Source organism: Neomonachus schauinslandi, chromosome 2, assembly GCF_002201575.2.
Source record: "Neomonachus schauinslandi chromosome 2, ASM220157v2, whole genome shotgun sequence".
NCBI lineage: Eukaryota > Metazoa > Chordata > Mammalia > Carnivora > Phocidae > Neomonachus > Neomonachus schauinslandi.
This window is the reverse complement of record NC_058404.1, coordinates 173,743,498-173,767,393: the sequence shown is the minus strand read 5'-3', so window position 1 is coordinate 173,767,393 and position 23,896 is coordinate 173,743,498. Positions and strand designations below refer to the sequence as shown.

Below are 23,896 nucleotides of genomic sequence, written 5' to 3'. Positions count from 1 at the left end.
TAGCAGCCAACAAAGCACCTAAAAAATACAGCACCTGCACCAGTAGGAATAACGTAGCTATGGTATGCCGGCTACCCAAGTCTCATCTGAAGTGTTTTGCTAAATTTTAGGCAAATAATTATAGGTGGATTATTGACAAATGATATAGTACATTCAAAGGAGAAGGAACAATTCTCAAAATCGTACTAAATCATCACGGAATTATTGAGGGAGATGTTGACTTCAATTGAAGAGTTTTATGGGCATCGGGGGATCATGGTGTCTGCCTTCAAATATTCAAAGCATTTTAATGAGCAGGAGGGATTAGATTTATTCTTTGCCACTACAGTAAGAAGCAATTTGTCCCCAATTCCTAAATGTATTAAAAGAGTGACAGTTGTGCAAATGACTTCTCCTTCAGCAGGGAGAAAGGCTTAAATGCCTGGTAAGGGTCTTGGTAGGTTTCTAAGGTTATCTTGCCATACCTCATGAGATGTAAGTGGAGAAATATAATTTGATTCAGTTTTGTATTTTGTTCTTTTTATGTATCTGTGTGTGTACAGAAATCTCTACTTTCATAGACTGTCTCATGAAAATAAACGAATATTTGGGGAGCACTGCTACACTTCTAAAGAAAGAAGAAAAGGAGATGTGTAATTTATGCAGCACGCATGATGAATGTACCCCACGGCGGACAATGTCCACCATTCACAATATCAAAGCAGCAGGCATTGCTGCAAGAGGGGAACAAAATGTCATAGAAACAGCTACTGTTTCTCCCACAAATGGAGAGGAAAGTCCTTATACAAACCAGGTCCAGTTAAAAAAAATAAAGCACATGTGAGTTCAGAATTAGTGGGGGAAAAAACAATACCTTATTGAATGGAGATGTAAGAGAGCAAGGGGAGTCGCAGAACAAAACGTTCCCAGATAATGCTGAAAATGAAGATGATAAACAAACAGAACACATGACTGTTGAGTACACAAATGGCAACAAGAGATGCATGACATAATCCAGACAACAGAAAGAGAAATTCAAGAGACCTCAGAAAGCCAAAGAGAAGAGATTACCACATCCTCAATAACATGTGATATCTCCAGCAAGAATCTGAATAATCTTCTTTCCAATGATTCAGAGAGTCTAAAGCAAAAGAATAACATAATGGAGTAGGAGTAAGTAAATGTGATGTGAGAGGTGCTTGTATATTCCTGCTGTTGATATGTGTGTTTTCGTCGTTCTTATACATAGTATACATATATGATGAGGATTTTATATTTCCATTTCAGATCTCTAGAAGATATTGTAAATCAATAATTCAGTTTAAATTATCCCCAGTAAAATTATATGACTGCTATTACTAATATTTTTTTTATAATTTTAGGAAACAAACATTAAATGTTTCTTTAAAGGAAGAGGAATCCACTATAGAAGAAAGTAGTTTAAATGAACAATTGTCCAGAACATGAACACTCTTCTTAATCACTACTCTTTCAATTATAATAAGAAAAACTAGGAAGCTGTGGAGAGTTCAAATTCTAGAAAAGCATTTTCTAGCCTCATTTATTTTAGCGATATCCTCAAATTCTCACATTTATTTTATTTATAAATTATCATAAATTCTTAACCTGTCTCTGTAGACTCTAGGTGGCATGGGTAAGCTTTAGGCAGTTATTAAAATTGTGTGTATATTTTATCTCCTTGGAGATTGTCCAAAGCTTTTCCCAGATTCTCAAGGAGCCCCTGACTTAAAAAAAAAAAAATGTTGAAATTGGCAGATACATTTCATAAATTATCTCCCTTATACAGGGGATAATAATCCCTATTTGTCCAAATAAAATAAAATATTCACAGCCATAGTTTTCCTGCAAAGATCACACCCTTAGAAGACAATCGGGCATAATGAAAAAAATCATTGCTTTGGGAATCAGACAGACTTAAATTTTATCTCCTGTTTTTTTACATACTAGTTTTGTGATCCTGGGCAACTTGCTTCATTTCTTAGTCCTATTTTCTTCTTTGTAGAAATAATATATACTTCCTGGGATTATTTGGTAAGGTCAAATGAGAAAGTCATGTAAAGGGCCTAGCACCACAGTACTTGGCAGATGTTCACGCTGAGCTAAATGTGAGTTTGTAATTGATTTCACTCTCAACAACCCTCACTTTCTCTACTTCCCACGTGCTTCCAAACTTCACTTAACCCCTCTCTGCCATGACGTATGATGCTCTTTTCAGGTGTATAATACCATTTCCAGGACAACACCACAACTGTGTCTTCAATCTCAAGCAACTCATTTTGCTATTTTGACCTTAGTTATCTCATCAATAAAATGAAGAGGTTGAGTTAGGTTAGCTGTGAGGTCCCTATAGGGCTGAGAATCTAATGAGTTTTATAGATGTCATGGAAGTACATTCAATGCTTGACAAACCCCATAGTTTTAAAGAATTACTTCCCCTACAAAACAACTATTAAGTTAGTTAATATGTAGTGGCCCATTTCACTTGAGAAAAACATTAACACTTCATATTCTCACATTCAGAAATGACTCAAAGCATCAACTAGTGAGTCACTGCTGAACCACTCCCTCTAACACCACCCTTAGGTGTTCCCTGGTTGGTGATTTCCTCTTTGTAGCATACAAACCAATTGTGCTTGGTTTGCACATTAATAAAGATGACTACTCCTTTCAATCCTTCAGGCTAGAAACCATCAGGCCCCTTAAAATATGTGTGTCATAAACAAAACCTCGCTGGGAATCTGTTGTGATTTCTTCCTGGATAGCTTTCTGTAAGAAACCTATCTCTTCCAGTGTTGTTGTCCTAGTGTGTATAGACTCAAAGGGAAACGAGAAACATAAACCAATCTGATTACTTCACCTGCTGGACTAGATCTATTTGACTAAGGCTAGAGGAAACAGAAGCATTTACAGATCTCTTTCCTCACTTCACCCATCAGTCTTTTAGAAGAGCGTATGCAGATAGTTTTCGAGCCACAGAAGAAAATTATTTTTGAAGTTATACAAGGCTGGGTCACTATATTCTCTATTAAACCATTCAGAAATTGTTTTTCATTTTCTGAAGTACCGTCATCAGAGAATATGCAAACAAACCAATGTACTGGGTAATTTTCCTTCCAACTTTACAGGTTCAGAATTATAAATCTAAATAAATAAACTTCTCTGCAATTTCAACATTATTTTTTAGATATCTATGTTAAAGGGCATTATAAAATTCAGTTTACTAAGAATTGAAAAATAGTTAAAACCTGATTATCCTAGAACTGGGTATTAATGCTCTATTTTATATTGATCCTCTCATTTATCTTTGACATTGCCAATATTTCAGCCATTTCACTGGTAAGAAATAAGAAGTAGAAAGAAGAGGAGAAACTCAAGCTGGTAATCTTAATGTAGAGATCTAATTTATTGGGCATGCAATTTATGCTAACCCTCTATTATAAGAAGTTTAAATATTTTATCTCATTCCATCTTCATACTATTGTGGATTAGGTATTAGTTTCAGTTTGTAATGGATAAAGAATCCAGTGCTTTGGAATGATTTGAGGATATTATGTCAGAGTTTGGGCTTTTGTGCTAAATATAGATGGATTCAATTATTGATTCTGTATACTTACCATCGGTGTGATTTTCAACAAGTGACATTTTCTAAGCCTCAGTTTCTTTATCTGTAAAAGGTGATGACAGTAGTACTTGCCTGACTCCCTAGTGAGGATTAAATGAAACAGTGTGGGGGCACTTGGCTGGCTCAGTCAGTAGAACGTGCGACCCTTGATCTAAGGGTTGCGAGGTCGAGCCCCATGTTGTATATAGAGATTATTGAAAGATAACAATTTAAAAAAAAATGAAACAATGTGTAACCTAAAAATCTAGTCCATAGAGAGAGCTAAAATATTGGTTATTTTAATAATAATTATTGATGTTTAAAGTCAAACAAATAATGACTGATCTCAAATTTGAATTCAAATGTTTAAGACACTAAAAGCTTCGGCAAAGGTGATGGTTATAAAAAGCAAGAGTACAACAAGTGGTCAAAATAAGCTTTTGTATTGATTCTTTGAGGATGGTAAATATTTTGCTTCTAATTATCATGGCTAATCCTAAATTCACAGTACTTTTGTACCTTTCTCAGGTTTTCTAAAAAACATAATAAACATCATTCGATATAATGTGTTTGGATAATTCCAATACCAGATATGTATTTATCTCCTTTCCTCAAAATTTAGTAAATGATTCAGCTATTAGTACTTGGTTTATCAAGAAGCATTAGCAATCTTCAGATTCATTTTGTAACGTGAACAAAACTGAGAAATCACCACCTAAATAATAATAGTAATGTCATTATAAAAATAGTAATAATAGCTCATACATATAATACCTACTATGTGCCAAGCATAGATTTTTAATAACATATACTAGTTTATTTAATTCTCACAGCCTTCTTATGAGATAGGTATTATTTTATTATAATTTTGCAGTTGAATAAACTGAGGCACAGAGAGGTTGAATATCTTGCTAAGAGGTTACAGAGTTAGTAAGTGAAAGAATTGGGATTCACAGTAAGACAGTGTGGCTCTAGAGCTCGTGCTTATTTATTTATTTATTTATTTATATTTGTTTTATAGTTTATTTATTTTTTTTCAATTTTTTATTTAAATTCTAGTTAACATATAGTGTGATATTGGTTTCAGGACTAGAATTTAGTGACTCACACTTACCTACAACACTCAGTACTCATCACAACAAGTGCACTCCTTAACACCCATCACCCATTTAGCCAATCCCCCGCTCACCTCCCTCCGTTAACCCTCAGTTTGTTCTCCATAGTTAAGACTCTCTTATGGTTTGCTTCCCTCTTTTTTGCATTTAGCCATATAGTACATAAATCAAATAATTGGAAAAATGATGTATTTTTTTTCCTGCAGGTATTTTGATATGCTGAATGATACCAGCCCCCAGGTGTCTTGTTATATTACAGCACCATCATATATTCTACATCTACAATGCCAGATAATTAATAGCATGAGTTCTTTAATAGTGAGTGATAGTGAAGAGTTGGTCAGTAATGTCATCACTGTTGAGTGCTCAGACATGGAAAAAAAATTCCATTTCTAATATGCATTGCAATTCCATTTACTGCACATTACAGGTGAAATTACAGAAACATCATGGTGAAAGTGTCTGACATAAACCTTCAATCAAGTTACCTAACCCCAAATTCACTGGAAGGAATGAGAGGAAGTTATAAGGTTGGTAAAGCCTTGGCTACATCTACATTTGCTGTTTGACTCCTCTACTAAATATTACTCAGACTACCAGATTGTGTAGAGATATAATTGCTCCACTGGTAACAAATGGAAGGGTTAATTAGATTAATGCCAGTAAATTCACGAATATTTTGCTATCTTTTGATCTTCATGGTCAAAGAGCAGAAATTATTGGCCAAACTTAGGAAAGAAGAACTTGGGTCTAGGACCCAGCAAATGTTGTATTTTCACCTGGGGGAAAAAAAAGATCAAAATCATGGCTTAATTAGCTTCATGCCTTAGACTAGCAATAGACTAGCATTTAAATGTGATGGACCTCTGTCTAAATTTAAGAATGTTGGGATCCCCAGATAATACTAGATTTATTTTTTATCATTTGTGAGTTGGGAAAATATGTAAAAAAAGTTGAACAACTGTGTGTGTGTGCACGCCTTGAGATAGTTTTTTAGTCTATAAATTATGTTCTGCTCATACACAGAAGACAGTATATGTGGTAGTTAGGACGTGGGTTGTGGGGGAAGATTAGCTGGGTTTGAAATCTGGTTCCTGTACTTCCGTGCTATGTTAGTGTGGGTAAACTATGTAACCTGGCCATGACTCAATTTCTTTATCTGAAAAATGAATACAATAATAGTGTCCACCTGATAGGGTCATAAGGATTAAATGAATAAATGCACTTACAAAGATAAAAGGAAGCCTATAAACAGGTGTTAGTAGTAGACTTTATTGTAGTAACTCTGAGTTTCGCTATGGTCACAAATTCATATGTTTTGAAGACAGTTATAGCAGTTATTAAACTTAGCATAGAGTTGATGGGAGCTAAGGTTAAAGATTCTTCTGTGGGCCATTGAATTTATTTTTAAACAGAATATTTGCCTTTTTAGCTTTATGTAAGTTGTCATTATTTGAAGAGAAGGGCAAGGAATAAATATTTTAAAATTCCACTAAATAAGAAATTCCTTATAATACATCTCTTCTTTCTCTAATTTGTGTCTTTTCTGAGTTACAAACAAGGTTATACAGTAGAATATGAAAGCTAAGCCTGTAATAATTATTTATTCCAATTCATGTCACTAGCATATTTTATATTTGGTCTAGGAAGCCTGTATGTATAATAGTCCCATCCACATTGCCTTGACTGTGGCTTTTTAATCTTGATCAGTCTGTGTGACTGTCATTATAAACGTGAAAACTGCTGATAGTGCACGTGACTTTCAGAAAATGGGCAGCAAGATGTTTCATAAATGGATCATCAGAGCAAAAAGGACAACAAAGTAAGAGGACCATTGTCTACTAGAAAATATAAAAGCATATACTTTTTATAGTTTTCTAATAGTAGTTATCCCTAATCAGTTCCAGGGAAACTTTTTTTCTTACCTCTCACCATTTTCCCTTCAGCCAATTAACTACATTTGTCACGCCCTGAATTTTCCCAATGACGGATTCATGAAGTGATATTGTGAAATGTCTTCCTTAGTCAGTTTTCAAATGACAGATTATTCTCTATTGTGATTGTTCCCGAAATGTTTGTGTGTGTGTCTGTTTGATTATCCAGTCACGCTGGGGAGGAGCCGGGCTGGTGTTTGGGGAGACATGAATAGACCAAATGACTTTTAAGTCTTCCTCTTCATTTTAAGCTTTGGTGAGTATACGAGTAGATAATTTTGTTTTCATTTATGTACTCAGCTCCTTTTTTGTGTGATTAAAAAGCTTGAATACATGCCTGCATATAGGCATTACAAATTTAAATGTCACTATATAAAAATGAAACACAAATGTTTCTTTTCAGTCATTTGCTCCCACTGCATGAAGGAGAGAAATAGAGAAAATGACTTTACTAAGAGATTGTGAGTTGTCAGAAGGAAGAATCTGCTGACAGAACAGGTGCTCTAGCTTCTGCATAAACTACCCAAATGGTGACATTTGGAATTCCCTAAAACAGTGTTGAATTTTCTGGATAAAGGCCAATATTAAAGTTTATTCTGGTAAAGGAAGATAGGGTTCCAAAAATAGTTAATATTTGTGAAAACACTAAATGTGATTGTGGGGGAACTTAATTTAAATTTAAAAATATATTTATTTCTCTCTTTTCTATCATGTAGTACAAGTTTGAGAAACTAATATCTACCTGAGCATCCCTTTGGAGTTAATGAAATCTTTCCCAAATGTGGGAGAGTACAGGGAGAGCAGATAGAGTATATACAGCAGATGCACCCAGAACCCTGCCATGTTAATGTCCTTTCATGTCCTCAATCCATACCGGGGACCTGGGCTGAAGTCAAAGTGTAGAAGCTGGGTGTCTTTTCTGTTGTGTCTTGTTTAAAGAAAGAGTCCTTCATAGTAACAAAGAAAGGCCTTAGTCTTAAGCCAGGCATGGGTTCCCGAGTGTCCTTAAATTACCCTCCAGGGGTTTTCGGCTCCCCAGTGCTGGTACAATTAAAGGTAAATATTAAAAACTGGTGAGTTTCTTCTCATAGCTTTTGTGGGTCAGCAAACACGGTCCAGAAAGGATAAAGAAGGTACAACTATTTAATATACCAGTAAACGAATTCTTTTCTTATATTTTTAATGACCTAACATACAGTGGTATCAGTGATAAAGTGATGATTTAGAGCATAGTGAATCTCATTCCAAAATAAATCCCTGCTTTATTTGAAAGCTTTCTTAGCTACTTTTGTGTGTGTGTGTGTTTCTTAATGATATTTATTGACAAAAACATGTTAAGTATCTATGATAAAACTGAAGCCAGACATTGGGACATTCATATGAGTCAAGATTTGCATCTGAAGGATGGCAAACAGGAGGCTAATCAATTAAAATATTTATAATTGTGACAATTTCATTATACTTAATCATAAAAGAGCCCTTTTTTGGAATGAAGATTTAATATATAAAAACACTATTTGCAAGATATACACATGATATATTGGAGCATCACTGCACCTTTTAGAAGATACACTTTCTCAGTATTTCCTGTCCTTGCAGCCTCGACTGTCCCCCATGCTCTCCTGTTTCTCCCAGTTATTGTAAGTGGTTAGCAAAAAAGAAAAAGTAGGGAAAAAAACATATTATGAGCAATTAATTCATAGATATTTTCCATAAACTTGGAAGTTTAGAATCATGCTAGCTATTTTTATTAGCCATTCTTATGTGAGAGGAAGCAAATAAATATAGTCTTGTTTTTCTAGCTTCTGAAGATCACTTGATCTAACAACAGTTCTAATTAGAAATTATGTAAAATGTCTATTTTGTTTTCTAGGTCATTTTGTTGCCTACAATTAAGAGTGTTTCTCAGTTATTTATAACATAGGACAGGGAACCTAGATTTCAGACAGACTTTGTAAAAAGGGGACCAAATGATGTGTTTTTTATAAATTAATGCAGTGTTGATTCTAGTCAACAATGCATAAAGAAATGTATAAAACTAGGCTCTATCAAATTTTCAGAAAATTGGCTTAGAAATGTGCTGACACTTTGCATCTTTTGTTATTAAAATATATGAATATACTTTTTTTTCCTTGTTTAGGTCCAACCAGTTGACCCATCTTTGGTGACATATTTGAAAACACGGCAAGATACTTCCTACCTGGTAGTATCCACAAGCCCTCTGATCCATGTTAAGCACCCATCAACACATCCTTTCCAAAAGCCAGTCACCGTATTCCTACCTTATTCTCCACACCCTGATGAAAAGACTCTTGGATCTGAGATAGATCATAAAAGAATAGCTGGTGCCACAACAAACAGGATCATACCTTTCTACCTCAACCGGTGAGTTAAACCCTAATATCTCTGACTTGATGATGTGTATATCCTGTTATCCAATCTCCCCACCATCTTATTTTCATTTTATTAGTGAGAAGAATGAAACTCAATGAGATTAAGAACTTGTCCAAGTATCTACATCTACCAAGTGGTTCAATTTTGGATGCACCCACATATCTCTAGATCTACTCATGACTCTGTGTAGCCATCATTTATTTAGTTTGAGGGCTGCAAGGCTGGAAATTAAGAAGTGGATTATTTGTCTTTTCCCACCATGTTCGTAATTTAGGAAGCTGGCAGTAGTAGAATATTAGGTTATGGCTGGGAGAAGAAATTAAACTTTCCCTCGTGTTAGATAAGTGAGAGAGAACATAAAAATACATATGTGATCCAGTTATTTTGCTACTTGGGAGATATATATATATATATATTAGTGGTAGTTTAGTTTATCCACATTCCTGTGTATCATGGTAAAGTAAGATTTAAAACCAGAAATATCCTGGAGCTTCCAGTTTAAAAAGTACCAGTATAATAGATTAAGACATTCTCTTTTAGATATTCCCTGAAATACATATATATTTTTTTAAAGACAAGAACTTAATCCTTAAAATGGATTTTTACCAGTAACCTGTTGCTAGAATCTGGTAAGTATTTCTACTGTATTTAGAGGACGGACGGAAAAAGATTAATAAAAATAATTTGTGACTGATATGTACTTTCCATCATAAAACAAAGCAGCTCCATTTGCAAGAAAGATGATAGAAAAATAACTTGTCTGTTCCTGACTGTCAAGTCCCATAGTCTGAGAAATATAAATTTATCTCTGTAATACACAGATTTCATTTTTGGAACTGATTACATCAGTGTTCCTTTGCCCCTCTTTTGCTCTAATTCCATACCCCTCAGAAATGACAGAGTGGAATGCAGAGAGAAAAGACAGCATTTTTCATTGTCAAAAATGAAATTCCCTTAAGTATAGGGATAAGAAGAGAGACAATAAGAGCCCTAGTAGAAATCATGCTGAGGGTGGCACATTTTCATACACTTAATTGATTCAAAACATTTAAAATCCAGTTATCCCAAGTAGGAGAAGATTACACATGGTAATCCAGATAAATGATACTCAGTAAAAATGATTAGACACTGAAAATTGATTTCTAAATTATGCACATGGATCTGTTCTCCAGATCTAAGAAAGAGATTCAAGTGGCTACCAAACCGGATGTAGGTGGATGAATATTCATTCAAGATTAAGGAAAAAAGTCCTACATGGTTTCTTAAGGAAAAAAAAAAAACTTAATACCAATTAAAAAGATTTCAAAAACAAAACAAAACCACCAAAAAACAAACTATAGAAATAAAGAAGGAGAACATCGCCCTGACGTTTCACAGTAACTTGAATAATGAGAATCACAGTTCCCTGGAGAGTATTACGGAAATCTATTTTGGAAGTTTAGTAGCATCCAGTAAGCAAAACTTCTGAGAGGCAGAAAGCCATCAGAATAGATAGACCAGAAAGAGATGAGGACAACAGGATGAGATACAAAGATAACAAGCAGAGATGAAAAGGGACATAGGTATGATAAGGAATCATTTGAAATGATGTCACCTAATAATTATGGTACCATCAAAGGAGCAACCAAAACAACCATAAAAGAAGCAATAATCAAAGGCATAGTTGAATTTAATTTCCTGATGTTGATTAAAGCCTTGACTTAGAAAGTGCTGATTGATTACTAGACACAATTACGGAAAAAAAAAAACAAAAAAAACTAATGCCTACATAGGCATGACATGGAAAATGGAAATGTACATTTAAATAAAACATAATTCTATAACAATCCATTCAGCAGAAACAGATTAAGTAAAAAGGAATAACATCAGTCTCCCCTCAGTCTCATTCATAAAAGCAAAAAGCAGAAAGGAAAAGTTTATATGGCAAAGGATAACAACAACAACAAAAAAACCCACAAGAAAACAGCATGGTGATGTTAAAGAGAAAAGATGACATAAATAAAATAAGCAGTTACATTAAATAGATATAAATGGGTTAAACATAATCTATACTATTGTTCATCTTACATAAATCTTTAATACCTTCTATGCTATATTTGAGGTGATTTCCTTAGATTTGTCATATATTTTACCATTTTTAAAATATTTTACCATTTTTAAATCAGTTGTTTCAAATATTTATTTCTCTCATTGTAATTCTCATTTCTAAAAGGCTATTGCTATATTTTAAAAATCTTTTTTTTCCAAGATGCTCTGTATTTCATTAAGCTTTCGAATTCATTATCCCTTTAATCATTATAAACATACTCATTTTATGGTTTCATTCAGATTATTCTATCACCTACCTATTAACATGATGTTTACTATTATCTATTAGCATGGTGTAATCTAGTACATTGTCTATAATGCTGGTTCCATCCTTAGAAATTCATTTCCAAGTACTGAGTATGATTTTTAGTCAGATCAACTTTTCTTCTCCCTTTCCCTCCTGCCCAGAGCTGCTTTGCGTGTTTGTTGATTTCTTGAGCCAATGTTCCAAGAGAGTTTGGTTGTTTTGTTGTTTCTCATTTCATGGCCAACGCTGCCCTTTCGGGATTCCAGTTTTATGTCTGAGTTAGTTCCAGCTAATAGCTAGAGGCTGTATCTAATGTGTCTGATAATATCGTAAGCTCCAGCCCCCACACACCTGGTGTGTATGCATGGTTGGTGGGGCAGGGTGTGTGTTTGGAGGAGACTGATGAGGGTGGGAGTATCCATAGAATCAGTTGCTCATGTTCCCTAGGGAGAGAAGAGAATTCTAGCTTTTTGAGATTTTTTAAAAAGATTTTATTTATTTGAGAGAGAGAGAGAACGTGTGAATAAGCACGAGCTGGTGAGGAAGGAAAAGGGAGAAGCAGACTCCCTGCTGAGCAGGGAGTCCTCGGGGCTCCAACCCAGGACCTGGAGATCCTGACCTGAGCCAAAGGCAGCCGCTTAACCTACTGAGCCACGGAGGCGCCCCTAGCTTTTTGAGATTTTGTTAATTTCCAGACCTAAGGGATTTTCTTTCTGGCTTTTGAGTTCCTCCACCTTACTCTCTGTGTGTCTGTGTGAGAGAGAGATTTTTGTCCAGCATTTCTATATAGTGGGAAGATGGCCATTTGTCATCAATTCAGTTAACCAAAGTACCGATATCTTTTTTCTTCTCTGTTTCTTTGCCCTAGTATATGCTCTGTCTGCTAGAAAATCCTTTTTTTTATCATGTTTAGGTGAAGGACACTGGTTTATTCTATAAGTGGTAGCTCAACTCTTTCCTTATCTGTCAAGACATTCTAAGATATCCAGGAGGGATTGATTTTTTTCTGTGTCAGTCCCATTCTTTGTACACATCCTATATCATACTATAGTATTATTAAATTCTCTTTTCCATTTAGCATCACTAAGCACAAGTACAACAGAGTAGGTGCTCAAAAAACGTTACATGAATTAAATAAATTAATGAATGCATTTGTGGAAATGTAAATAGTATTAGTAATCCTTCAATACTTTTTAACAATGCTAAATTAGTATTTCATAATATGCTCTGTTGTTATTAATGCTTGATATGGTAGATGCATTTCCTCTATCCAGTGGAGCATAAAACAATAAAATGGGATCCTATACCAGCTGTTTATTTAACCTTCTTTCATCAAAGGGTGAAAATAGGTGAACATTTTCTATGGAAATAGGAACACAATGAAGCACTCCATGCCTCATAAAATAAAAAAGATAAAAACTAGTTGAGGCCAAAACATAGTCTAAATAATAAGAATTAAAGGTCTTTATTACATCACATTCTTTTATGTCTGAATGATTTCTGGGAAAAGATGAGTGTCATTTAATTATGAACCAGAAAAGATTTCTTGACAGTAATGAAAGGTGAAATTAATTTATTAAATAAAAACTTATTCCATATTATATAAGAAATATTTTAGAGAGTTAGATGGGAAAACAATTTTGCTCATGGAGAATGCCATTTCTGCATAATGCTATTGGTTTTAAGATGATCTTGTTAAAATGTAACATGTGAGTCATATATAAGAATATTTGTGAAATAGATGTGTCATATTATGTAAGAATAAAATAGACAAGTTGGTAAAACTACCATTAACTTAAGAAACCAAAAAGAGCTGATCCCTCAGAATAGCCAACACAGGAGAAGAAAAGAGACGGAAGAGGGGCACTACCCGACTTCGAGACTTACTATAAAGTTATAGTACTCAACACAGTATGATATTGGTGAAAGAATAGGCAAATAGATCAGTAGAACAGAAAAGAGAGCCCAGAAATATATATATATATATAGTCAACTTATCTTTGACAAAGGAGAAAAGGCAATGACAAAGGAGTAAAGACAGTCTTCTGAAGAAAACAAGTGCCGGAACAAGTAGATGTCCACATGCAAAAAAATGAATCTAAACACAGACTTTATACTCTTCACAAAAATTAACCCCAAATGGATTATAGACATAAATGTAAAATGCAAAACTATAAAACTCCTAGAAGATAACATAAGTGAAAACCTAGATGACCTTGGGCATGGTGATGACTTTTAGATACAACATCAAAGGCACAATCCATGATAGAAATAACTGATATGCTGGACTTCATAAAATTAAAAATTGTCTCTGGGAAAGACAATATTGAGAAAATAAGATGAGCCACAGACTGGGAGAAAATATTTTCAAAAGATACATCTAATAAAGGACTATTTTCCAAAATATACAAGGAACTCTTAAAACTTAACAATAAGAAACAAAAAACCTAATTAAAAAATGGTCCCAAGACCTTAACAGATACCTCACAAAGAAGATATATAGTTGGCAAATTAGAATCTGAAAAGATGCTCCACATTATGTCATCACTGAGATGCTAATTAAAACAAAAATGACACATCAATACATATCTATTAGGATGGCCAAAATCCAGAACACTGACAACCTTAAATATTGGTGAGGATGTGAAGCAGCAGGAATTCTTATTCATTGCTGGCGGGAATACAAAATGGTACAGCTACATTGAAAAACTGTGGTTTCCTACAAAACTAACCATACTCTTATCTTAAGCACTTCTTGGTATTTATCCAAAGGAGTTGAAAACATGTCAATACAAACACCTGCATATAGATATTACAGAAAATTTATTCATAATTGTCAAAACTTGGCAGTAACCAAGATGTCCTTCAGTGGGTGAATGGATAGATAACATCCATACAATAGAAAATTACTCAGTGCCAAAAAGAAATGAGCTATCAAGCCAAAGAAGACATGGAGTCACCTTAAATGCATATTACTAAGTGAAAGAAGCCAATGTGAAAAAGCTACATACCATATGATACATACTGTAGGACATTTTGGAAAAGGCAAAACTATGGAGACAGTAAAAAGATCAGTGGTTGCCAGAGGTTGGAGTGAAGGAGGGACAAATAGGCGGAATACAGAGGATTCTTAGGGTGGTGAAGATGCTCGGCACGATACTATGATGATGCATACATGTCATTTTATGTTTGTTCGAACCTATAGAATGTACAACACAAAGAGTGAACCCTAATGTAGACTATGGATTTTGGGTGATTATGATGTATCAATGTAGGTAGGTCCACCAGTTGTAACAAAGGTACCACTTTGATGGGGAATATTGGTAATGTAAGAGACTATGCATATGTGGGGGGTAGGCACTAAATAGGGAATCTCTGTACCTTCCTCTCAATTTTGCTGTAAGCCCAAAACTGCTATAGAAAAAAAAAGATTAAAAAAAAGAAACTATCCTTGAAAAGTTCCCAGCAATGTCTATTTCTACTTGTGGAACCTTCGAACAGATCTTTTTTTATCTTGGGAAAAATCTTCTGAGTTTCTCTTAATTGTGTGGCATTAAGGCATTTATCTAGGAAAAATATGTCGGGGCACTGTTAGACCTCAGAAAGGCAGTCTGGAGTGGACATCTGTTGCTTTGTCTACCCAGCCACTTTATTTTTTGGGAATTGTGTCACAAATTCTGGAAATTGTTCTGTATATCCATGTGGATGTAAAGGGATTTTTCATGTTTCTCAATGTCCCTGTTAATTATAATTGAACACTTGAACCTAAATGGGCCAATTAATCCCCTTAATGCCTGGAATTTTGATATGGAAAAAGTCTTCAACTCAAGAAATAGCAAGGTCAATTATTCTTGAATAAAATAATTGATTTAATAAAGGTTGATTATGTTTTATGGAACTCCTAATACATTAGAATGTCCTGTGGAGTGTGATCAAGTGCTATTCAATAGTATTGCTAGGCAATACTAGATGTGAAAGTTTGCTAATAGCATATATAGAAGGAAGAGTTTATTTGCAGAGTTGTTAAGAACAGCTGAGATAAATAAGGATGCTGCCAAATCATTTAGTTTCAAGATGAGGTATATCTATTATCATATTAAAGTCTAAATTTGAGGTGATGGATGTGTTAACTAACTTTACTATAATAATCATTTTACAACATATACATGTATTAAATCATCACATTGTACACCTTAAACTTATACAATATGTCAATTACATCTCAATAAAGCTGGAAAAAATGGAATCTAATTTTGATCTTTATATCATTAAGGATTTTTTTTATTTTAAGTGTCAGAAAAGCAAACTCGAAATTTTAAGGAGAAAGGAATTATTTGGTTCATGTAAATAAAGTCTGGGGATATATTTATCTTTACATTCCTCTTAAACCAGAAAGAACTTAGTCTCTCCCTTCTCTTTCTGCCTTCCTCTGTGCCAATTCCATTCTCTGACAGGCTTGTCCTTCATGCTGGCAAGATAGCTACATCTTGATAACTCCAAGTTCAGTGGAAAAGGGGAAGCTGTCCCATGGATATGCATAAAGGCCCTGAGAGTTATTCTCACCCTAAATCAGTTACAAACCCATCACTGAACAGATCACTGGGATCAGAAAGATGATGCACTATACAGGGTGGGCTAGGCTAGGTTATGGCATGTTAACAAAAACCTGAATTCCCGAGGACTGATGACAATCTTTATATCTCACACATGCTGTGTTGCCATCAAAGGCAGGCTGCTTCTTGGTTATCCTTACTCCAGGACTCAGGCTGAAACGCAACCACTTTCTGGCTGCTGTCATGGTAGCAGAAGAAAAAGTTTTGGTAGATCTGCATGAGCAATTAAATGCTTGGTCTCCAAGTGACATTCACCATTCATTAACCAGAGCTAGTCATATGGCCCCCCCTCAACCATAGGGGGGACAGGAAGTACAATCCACTCTGGAAAATGGTATGGAGGTTCCTCAAAAAGTTTAAAATAGAGCTACCCTAAGACCCAGCAATTGCACTACTAGGTATTTACCCCTAGCATACAAATGTAGTGATCCAAAGGGGCACCTGCACCCCAATGTTTATAGCAGCAATGTCCACAATAGCCAAACTATGGAAAGAGCCCAGATGTCCATTTACAGATGAATGGATAAAGAAGATGTGATGTGTATACACACACACACACACACACACACACACGCACGCACGCAATGGAATATTATGCAGCCATCAAAAAAATGAAATTTTGCCATTTGCAACGACGTGGATGGAACTAGAGGGTATTATGCTAAGCAAAATAAGTCAATCAGAGAAAGACAATTATCATATGACCTCACTGATATGTGGAATTTAAGAAACAAGGCAAAGGATCATAGGGGAAGAAAGGAAAAAATGAAACAAGACGAAATCAGAGAGGGAGACAAATCGTAAGACACTCCTGATCTTACTTAATCTTACCCAAACTGAGGGTTGCTGGAGCGTTGGGGGTGGTGGGGTAATGGGGTGATGGACATTGGGGAGGGTATATGTTGTAATGAGCACTGGGTACTATGTAAGACTGATGAATCACAGACCTGTATCTCTGAAACAAATAATACATTATATGTTAATTAATTGAATTTAAATTAAAAAAAATTTAAAAAGGGGGTGCAATCCTATCATGTGCTCAGGATGGGGAAAAATTGAATTTTTTGGCAAATTGTATTAATGAATGCCAAATGCACTATTTGGCTCAGGTTTTACACCCACCTGGACCTGGGAGGAGGGTCATTTCCACTACAGCTGAGAACCTGCAGTCCCCACAAAAATTTAAGCTATTGGTAGAAAAAAAAGAATTGTCATCAGAAAAAGAAATCAATAATACATTGAATTAAGTAAGTTTCTAGTAAACGATCAAAGTTTTGGATTCAGTTTTAGTATATCTTCCTGTGTTAATAAATTATTAACTTTGAAGGATTACAAAATTTACTCTATTTGCGGTTTTAAAACAAAACCCCAAAACTAAATGCTATTTCTTCCCCATCCTCCTTATTTTAAATTGGTTGATTCCCTGAAGGAATCAGTAGAGTCTAAAGTTTTCAGAGTGGACATTTAAATCTGGCTTAGTTCCTAATTTATGGGTTGTAGGACAGCTCAACCTGTAAACATTAAGGTGGTTTTAAAGCCATAACTAATTTTTTTTTTAAGATTTTATTTATGGGGCGCCTGGGTGGCTCAGATGGTTAAGCGTCTGCCTTCGGCTCAGGTCATGATCCCAGGGTCCTGGGATCAAGTCCCACATCAGGCTCCCTGCTCCTTGGGAGCCTGCTTCTCCCTCTGCCTCTCTCTCTCTCTCTCTCTCTCTGTCTCTCATGAATAAATAAATAAAATCTTTAAAAATATATATTTTATTTATTTATTTGTGAGAGAGAGAGTTAGAGAGAGCACAAGAGCAGGGTGAGGGGCAGAGGTGAGAAGCAGACTCCCCTCTGAGCAGGGAGCCCAATGCGGGGCTCGATCCCAGAGCTCCAGGATCATGACCTGAGCCAAAGACAAGCACTTAACCAACTGAGCCCACACAGGTGCCCCGCCATAACTAATTCTATTCACAAATAAAGATGTGGGATTCACACTTGGTCTTCGTTCTTAGTAGCTAGCTAAAATGGTTCTGAAACCCTTGTGAGTAGTAGCATTATTAGACCATTTTTTTTCCCCCCAAGATGTTCAGTATCAAGGACTTTTCTTCCTTTGTGAGGAACAGATCTCCATTTAAGGGAATTCAGGAAAAGAGAAGTTTATTGTAAGACTATTCATTCCATCTCTAGGACTACATGAATTCTTTCATTGTGATTTTTCTCCTTTTCTCTTTTAGCATCTCCTCTATTTTTCCTTTCTTACTAATATCTGTGCTTATTATTTTCATAACCCAGGGCACTGCGGCTTTAGGACAACAGTGACAAATTATAATCTCTGAACCTCTTAGACAAATTCTAAAGAAAAAGGATAAAATTTGTAGGGTGCTGAAAACTGGTCTACTATGAGTCAATTCAGCTCTGGCTGGTGGAAGATAGCACATGGTACATACAACTGCCCCTTTTGGAGCATTTGTGTGGAGCAGGTTTAAAAGGAAGGAGAACTGTGCAAGAAAGCTAACTGGCTATATCTGTAGGAAGTAGGATGAGAATATTAATGCCATTAATGCTTACTATAATTATAAGTGCTTTACAAATATGAATTCTGCTCTGTGATGTAGATACTGTTATTACTCTCATACTATAAATAAGAAAATGATGATACAGAGATATCAAATACCTTCCCGTGGTTATGCAGTTAATAAGATGCAGATTCACCCAGTATTTCAAAGTAGTCTTGCTCCTGAGTCTGTGGTCTTACCTATCAGCCTCCTCCACTACTCTTGGCTCTTCTGAAGCATCTGGATTCACACCAGCGAGTTTATTAATGTTTTGGGGTTTTCCCTTAACTCTTTTGCCAGTAATGAAATGCTTCTCATTCTCCGAAGCTCATCACAAATATTAACATTTTCACTCTGCAAGCTTCCCTGAGCACCTTCCTTCTGCTGCTAAACCATCCTGCACATTCCCTTAATTACCACACTGATCACCTTGTCCTGTGTTTGGGTAACACTGTAATACCATGAGCTTCTGCAGAGCAAGGGCTATATATTTCTTATCTTTGTATTCCTGGTGCATGGCATAATTCCTGGCACATGGAATATACTTAATGTATTGTTATTGGATTACTCACTTAATGAAAGAATGAATGCATTAAGTAAGATTTGTGCCACACAAATTTTACCAGTCTCTCTTCTGCTACCATTATATAGGACAAAAAGCGCTTCCATAAGAAAACCTGGGACGAATGCCTGTGAATCTTTGAAATTACTGGGATTCAGAAGCCAAGACAGTGGTTGGTTTGGGCTGGATGATGTGGTCGTGAGAAACATGCAGAGTGGCTTGATATCATTTGAGTTGTGTGAACATTTAGAGAGGTAATACAATAGTAAACAATAAAAGTTGACAATATTATGTCTTGATGATTTACAATTGATGTTTATAGAAATGGAATTATAGGATTAAATTTTTATTCCTCAAATAAGAGTATCAATAGTTCTTCAGGGTGTGCTTAAAATGTAAACCGGAATTGATATGAATATGCTATCTATAATTTCATTCATGAGAGTTTAATAAGTGCATTCGGAAACCACTCATAACTTAGATGTATTGTTTAAGTTTTCTTTTAACTCCCAAATAGTTTTAAAATAGCACCTTTATTTAGGAAATTCCATAAAGACAGTAATTTACTGTTCATACTATGCTCATCTCATAACTATGTATATGTAACTGAATTCATTATTTCTGTGTCCTCATTTTACTTTCTCATTTCCATGTTTTCTAGACAGTTCGTAATGAAAAGAGTTTTAGACAGTTTTAAGGCTCATCAGGAGCAGATATTCATAAAGAGAAGACAATCCTATGGCTAAAAATAGCTTTTATTTTAAAATGGAAGATCTTACATCTACAATTGTCTTGGGTCAGAAACAGAGTCTAAGATGAGAATCTATTGATTTATTGAGGGAGAACACTTAGGTGAATCCTATAAGGGAATGAAAAGAAACAAGTAGGGCAAGGGAATAAGATCGGAAAACCTCTGGTTTCAGTAGAAGTTTTATCTCAGCCTGATACCTGAGGGAAGCTCTGGAGCATGAAGACCAAGAAGGCTGGCTTTACACCCCTGCATCAGTCAGTCCCTGTCCATGGGTGCAGGGATGCTCTGGTTGAGGGGGCTCCTGTAGGGCAATTCTTTGGAGAAGAGTTGGGGGAAATGTGGGGGTGGGTAGCGATCCAGCCCAGAGAAAGATGTGTGTATTAGTCTGCCAGGCTGCCATAATAAAGTCCCACAAACTAGGTGGCTTTAACAACAGAAATGTATTGTCTCATAATTCTGGAGGCTAGAAGTCCAAGATCAAGGTGTTTGCAAGTTTCATTCCTTCTGAAGACTGTGAAGGAAGGATCCGTTCCAGGCCTCCTTCTTTGGCTTATAGATGGCCATTTTCATGTTCACATGGCATTCCGTGTGTGTGCATATTTCTATGTCCAGATTTCCCCTTTTTATGACACCAGTTATGTTGGACCTAATGACCACATTAACGTGATTACCTCTGTCAAGACCCTATCTCCAAATAAGGTCACATTCTAAGGTACTGGGGGTTAGGCCTGCAACACAGGAATTTGAGTAGAGGGGACAAAATTCAACTCATAACAAGGTCCATTCACAACAATCTTTACCACACAGTGAGAGAGAAAAATTTTAACTCCCACTTAATTATGACATGTATTCTTTGTCCCACTGGTAGTAAATGGATGATCTTGATTATCTTTCTCTTTGCATAGTTTGAAGTCATACTCTTTGGTAATGCTAGTTAAAATATAATTTAAAAGATGTTGGCGGAGATGAGGATAAAGGGGAACCCTCCTACACTGTTGGTGGGAATGCAAGCTGGTGCAGCCACTCTGGAAAACAGTATGGAGGTTCCTCAAAAAGTTGAAAATAGACCTACCCTACAACCCAGCAATTGCACTACTGGGTATTTACCCCAAAGATACAAATGTAGGGATCCGAAGGGGTACGTGCAACCCAATGTTTATAGCAGCAATGTCCACAATAGCCAAACTATGGAAAGAGCCAAGATGTCCATCGACAGATGAATGGATAAAGAAGATGTGGTGTATATATACAATGGAATACTATGCAGCCATCAAAAGGAATGAAATCTTGCCATTTGCAATGACGTGGATGGAACTGGAGAGTGTTATGCTGAGCGAAACAAGTCAATCAGAGAAAGACATGTATCATATGACCTCACTGATATGAGGAATTCTTAATCTCAGAAAACAAACTGAGGGTTGCTGGAATGGTGGGGGGTGGGAAGGATGGGGTGGCTGGGTGATAGACATTGGGGAGGGTAGGTGCTATGGGGAGTGCTGTAATTGTGCAAGACTGTTGAATCACAGATCTGTACCTCTGAAACAAATAATAAATTATGTGTTAAAAAAAAAAGAAGAAGAAGATAGCAGGAGGGGAAGAATGAAAGGGGGGAAATCAGAGAGGGAGACGAACCATGAGAGACTATGGACTCTGAGAAACAAACTGAGGGTTCTAGAGGGGAGGGGGGTGGGGGGATGGGTTAGCCGGGTGATGGGTATTAAAGAGGGCACATACTGCATGGAGCACTGGGTGTTATATGCAAATAATGAATCATGGAACACTACATCAAAAACTAATGATGTAATGTATGGGGATTAACATAACAATAAAAAATTAAAAAAAAAATTAGAATAAAATTTCAAATGTAAAAAAAAACATAATAATAAAAAATACATATAAAAAAATATGCTGCCATATTTAGAGCTGATCTGAGCCTGGATGATGGCTTCGTCCATGAACATCTGTTTAGAACTTCGTTTGGTTTGAAAGGTTTCCTGACTGCCAAGAGTTTCATTAACGTCACTCATGAATCTAACTATTTGGTTATCAGCATGCTTGATTTTGAAGAATGCTTGGATGAGAACGGCTCTCTCCTTGGGTGTTGCTTGTTATCAGTGCTATCTTTGAGATGACGGGTGGCCCTTAATGTCATGCCTCTCTGCTCCCATGCAGGTTTATTGTGCTTCATCTTTCTTCCAGTGTGGAAAACAGCCATTTGGTCTCTTTCATGAAAGCTCTGGAGGAAGCCATGCTCAGCGGCATTGCCTGTGCCATTCTTTGCCACCAGAAAGACAATCCCCGGAGAGTCATTATTCTCATGGGCCGTCCAAAGATTTAAACCAGGTGCTTCGGAACCTGCGCTCAGAAACGTTCGGTGGTCCCCAGGAGCCATCGCGCTCCTTCCAAGTAAAAGAAGAGACCAACTTCTTTTAAGATTTACTGGAAATAACTTTGCTTCAAGTAAGTATAAAGACACTTGTTGTACGCTCTATGGGCTAACGGCCGCAAACTTCAGAAACAGTTCGTGAAACTTGTATGACTAAGGACGCTTCCAGAAAACTGAGAGGAGGCTTTTAAAAAGTGGGAAGAGGAAAACACTTATTTGTTTCTTCCTTTCCAGTCTCTTTCTTTTCTTATGAGGGGTGCATGATCCCTTACAGGCAGACTCTAAGTGACATTCTTCTAGAAATAGTCTTCTCCGTGATTACTCTCTGAGTCCAAGCTAGAATCATCGCTCTCACATACCAGTGCAGTTGCTTCCTAAATACTCCTCTGCTTCTACTATTAGCCACGTGAAATCTAATTCCACACAGGAACAATAGTGATCTTTTAAAAATATAAATCATACTTTATTACCCCATCATTAAAACCTTACAATTATCTCTTATTTTACTTAAAATAATAACTAAACTCATTCTGATGTCTTATGAAGAATCTAACCTGGGATCAGTGGACTCCCAAGAGATGTGTGGATAGAACTATATTCCAATATAATTATCTTACTTATACTTTCACTTATTTTATTTTATATATATATCTATTTTTATTTTATTTTTTTATTTTATTTATTTATTTTTAAAGATTTTATTTATTTATTTGACAGAGAGAGACACAGTGAGAGAGGGAACACGAGCAGGGGGAGTAGAAGAGGGAGAAGCAGGTTTCCTGCAGAGCAGGGAGCCTGATGCGGGGCTCGATCCCAGGACCCTGGGATCATGATCTGAGCAGAAGGCAGACGCTTAACGACTGAACCACCCAGGCGCCCCTATATATCTATTTTTTAAAAAGATTTTATTATTTATTTGACAGAGAGAGATGTCAAGAGAGGGAACACAAGCAAGGGGAGCTGGAGAGGGAGAAGCAGGCTTCCCATTGAGCAGAGAGCCCAATGTTGGGCTCGAACCCAGGACGCTGGGATCATGAACTGAGCCGAAGGCGAATGCTCAAAGACTGAGCCGCCCAGGTGCCCCTATATTTTAAAAGACTATTCTGAGAAGCAATCAATAGGTTTTACCAAACTCCAAAGGGTCCATGGCACAAAAGTGGTTAAGAACCTCTCTCTGATCTAGATGACATACCCTGTTTACCTCTCATCCTCATATTTATCTGGTGCTTTTTTGCTTCCATTATAAATCTTACCACAATTTGAAATTATTTTATTTATTTGTTTATTTACTTTTCATTCATATACTTATGTTCTTCACTGGAATGTAAATTTCATAAGGTTGACAACTATGTCTTTCTTGCTGTGTACCCCTGAGCCTGGTACATCGAGAACCTGGTACATCAAGAGCTTTCAATAGGTATGCAGTAAATGGGTGAATATATGACAATACTAAGAAAAACAGCACGAATGAATATGAGAGGTTGCAGGATAAGGGGGGAGAAGTGAGGGAATAGATAAGAAAAGGGGGTAAAAGAAGATGAAGGGAATAAGAAAAGGAAGAAAAAGGAGAACACAGAGAGAATACAGCTGTATGAGAGAAGAGATTAAAAAGATTTTTGGAGAAGTTGCCATTCCAGCGATTTCTTTTTTACTAATTCAA

At 36.1% G+C, this 23,896-nt stretch overlaps 1 protein-coding gene across 1 annotated transcript in view; it reads left to right on the top strand.

The window, feature by feature from the left end:
- DTHD1 (death domain containing 1) overlaps positions 1-23,896 on the top strand; it is a 69,804-nt gene that overhangs the window by 10,119 nt on the left and 35,789 nt on the right. The window contains 12 exon segments of the mRNA XM_021701637.2: positions 543-800; positions 803-835; positions 838-972; positions 975-1,152; positions 4,923-5,095; positions 5,098-5,245; positions 7,526-7,706; positions 8,791-9,035; positions 19,189-19,353; positions 22,023-22,168; positions 22,171-22,263; positions 22,266-22,310. Of these exon segments, the coding sequence (XP_021557312.2) occupies positions 543-800; positions 803-835; positions 838-972; positions 975-1,152; positions 4,923-5,095; positions 5,098-5,245; positions 7,526-7,706; positions 8,791-9,035; positions 19,189-19,353; positions 22,023-22,168; positions 22,171-22,263; positions 22,266-22,310 (1,800 nt within the window).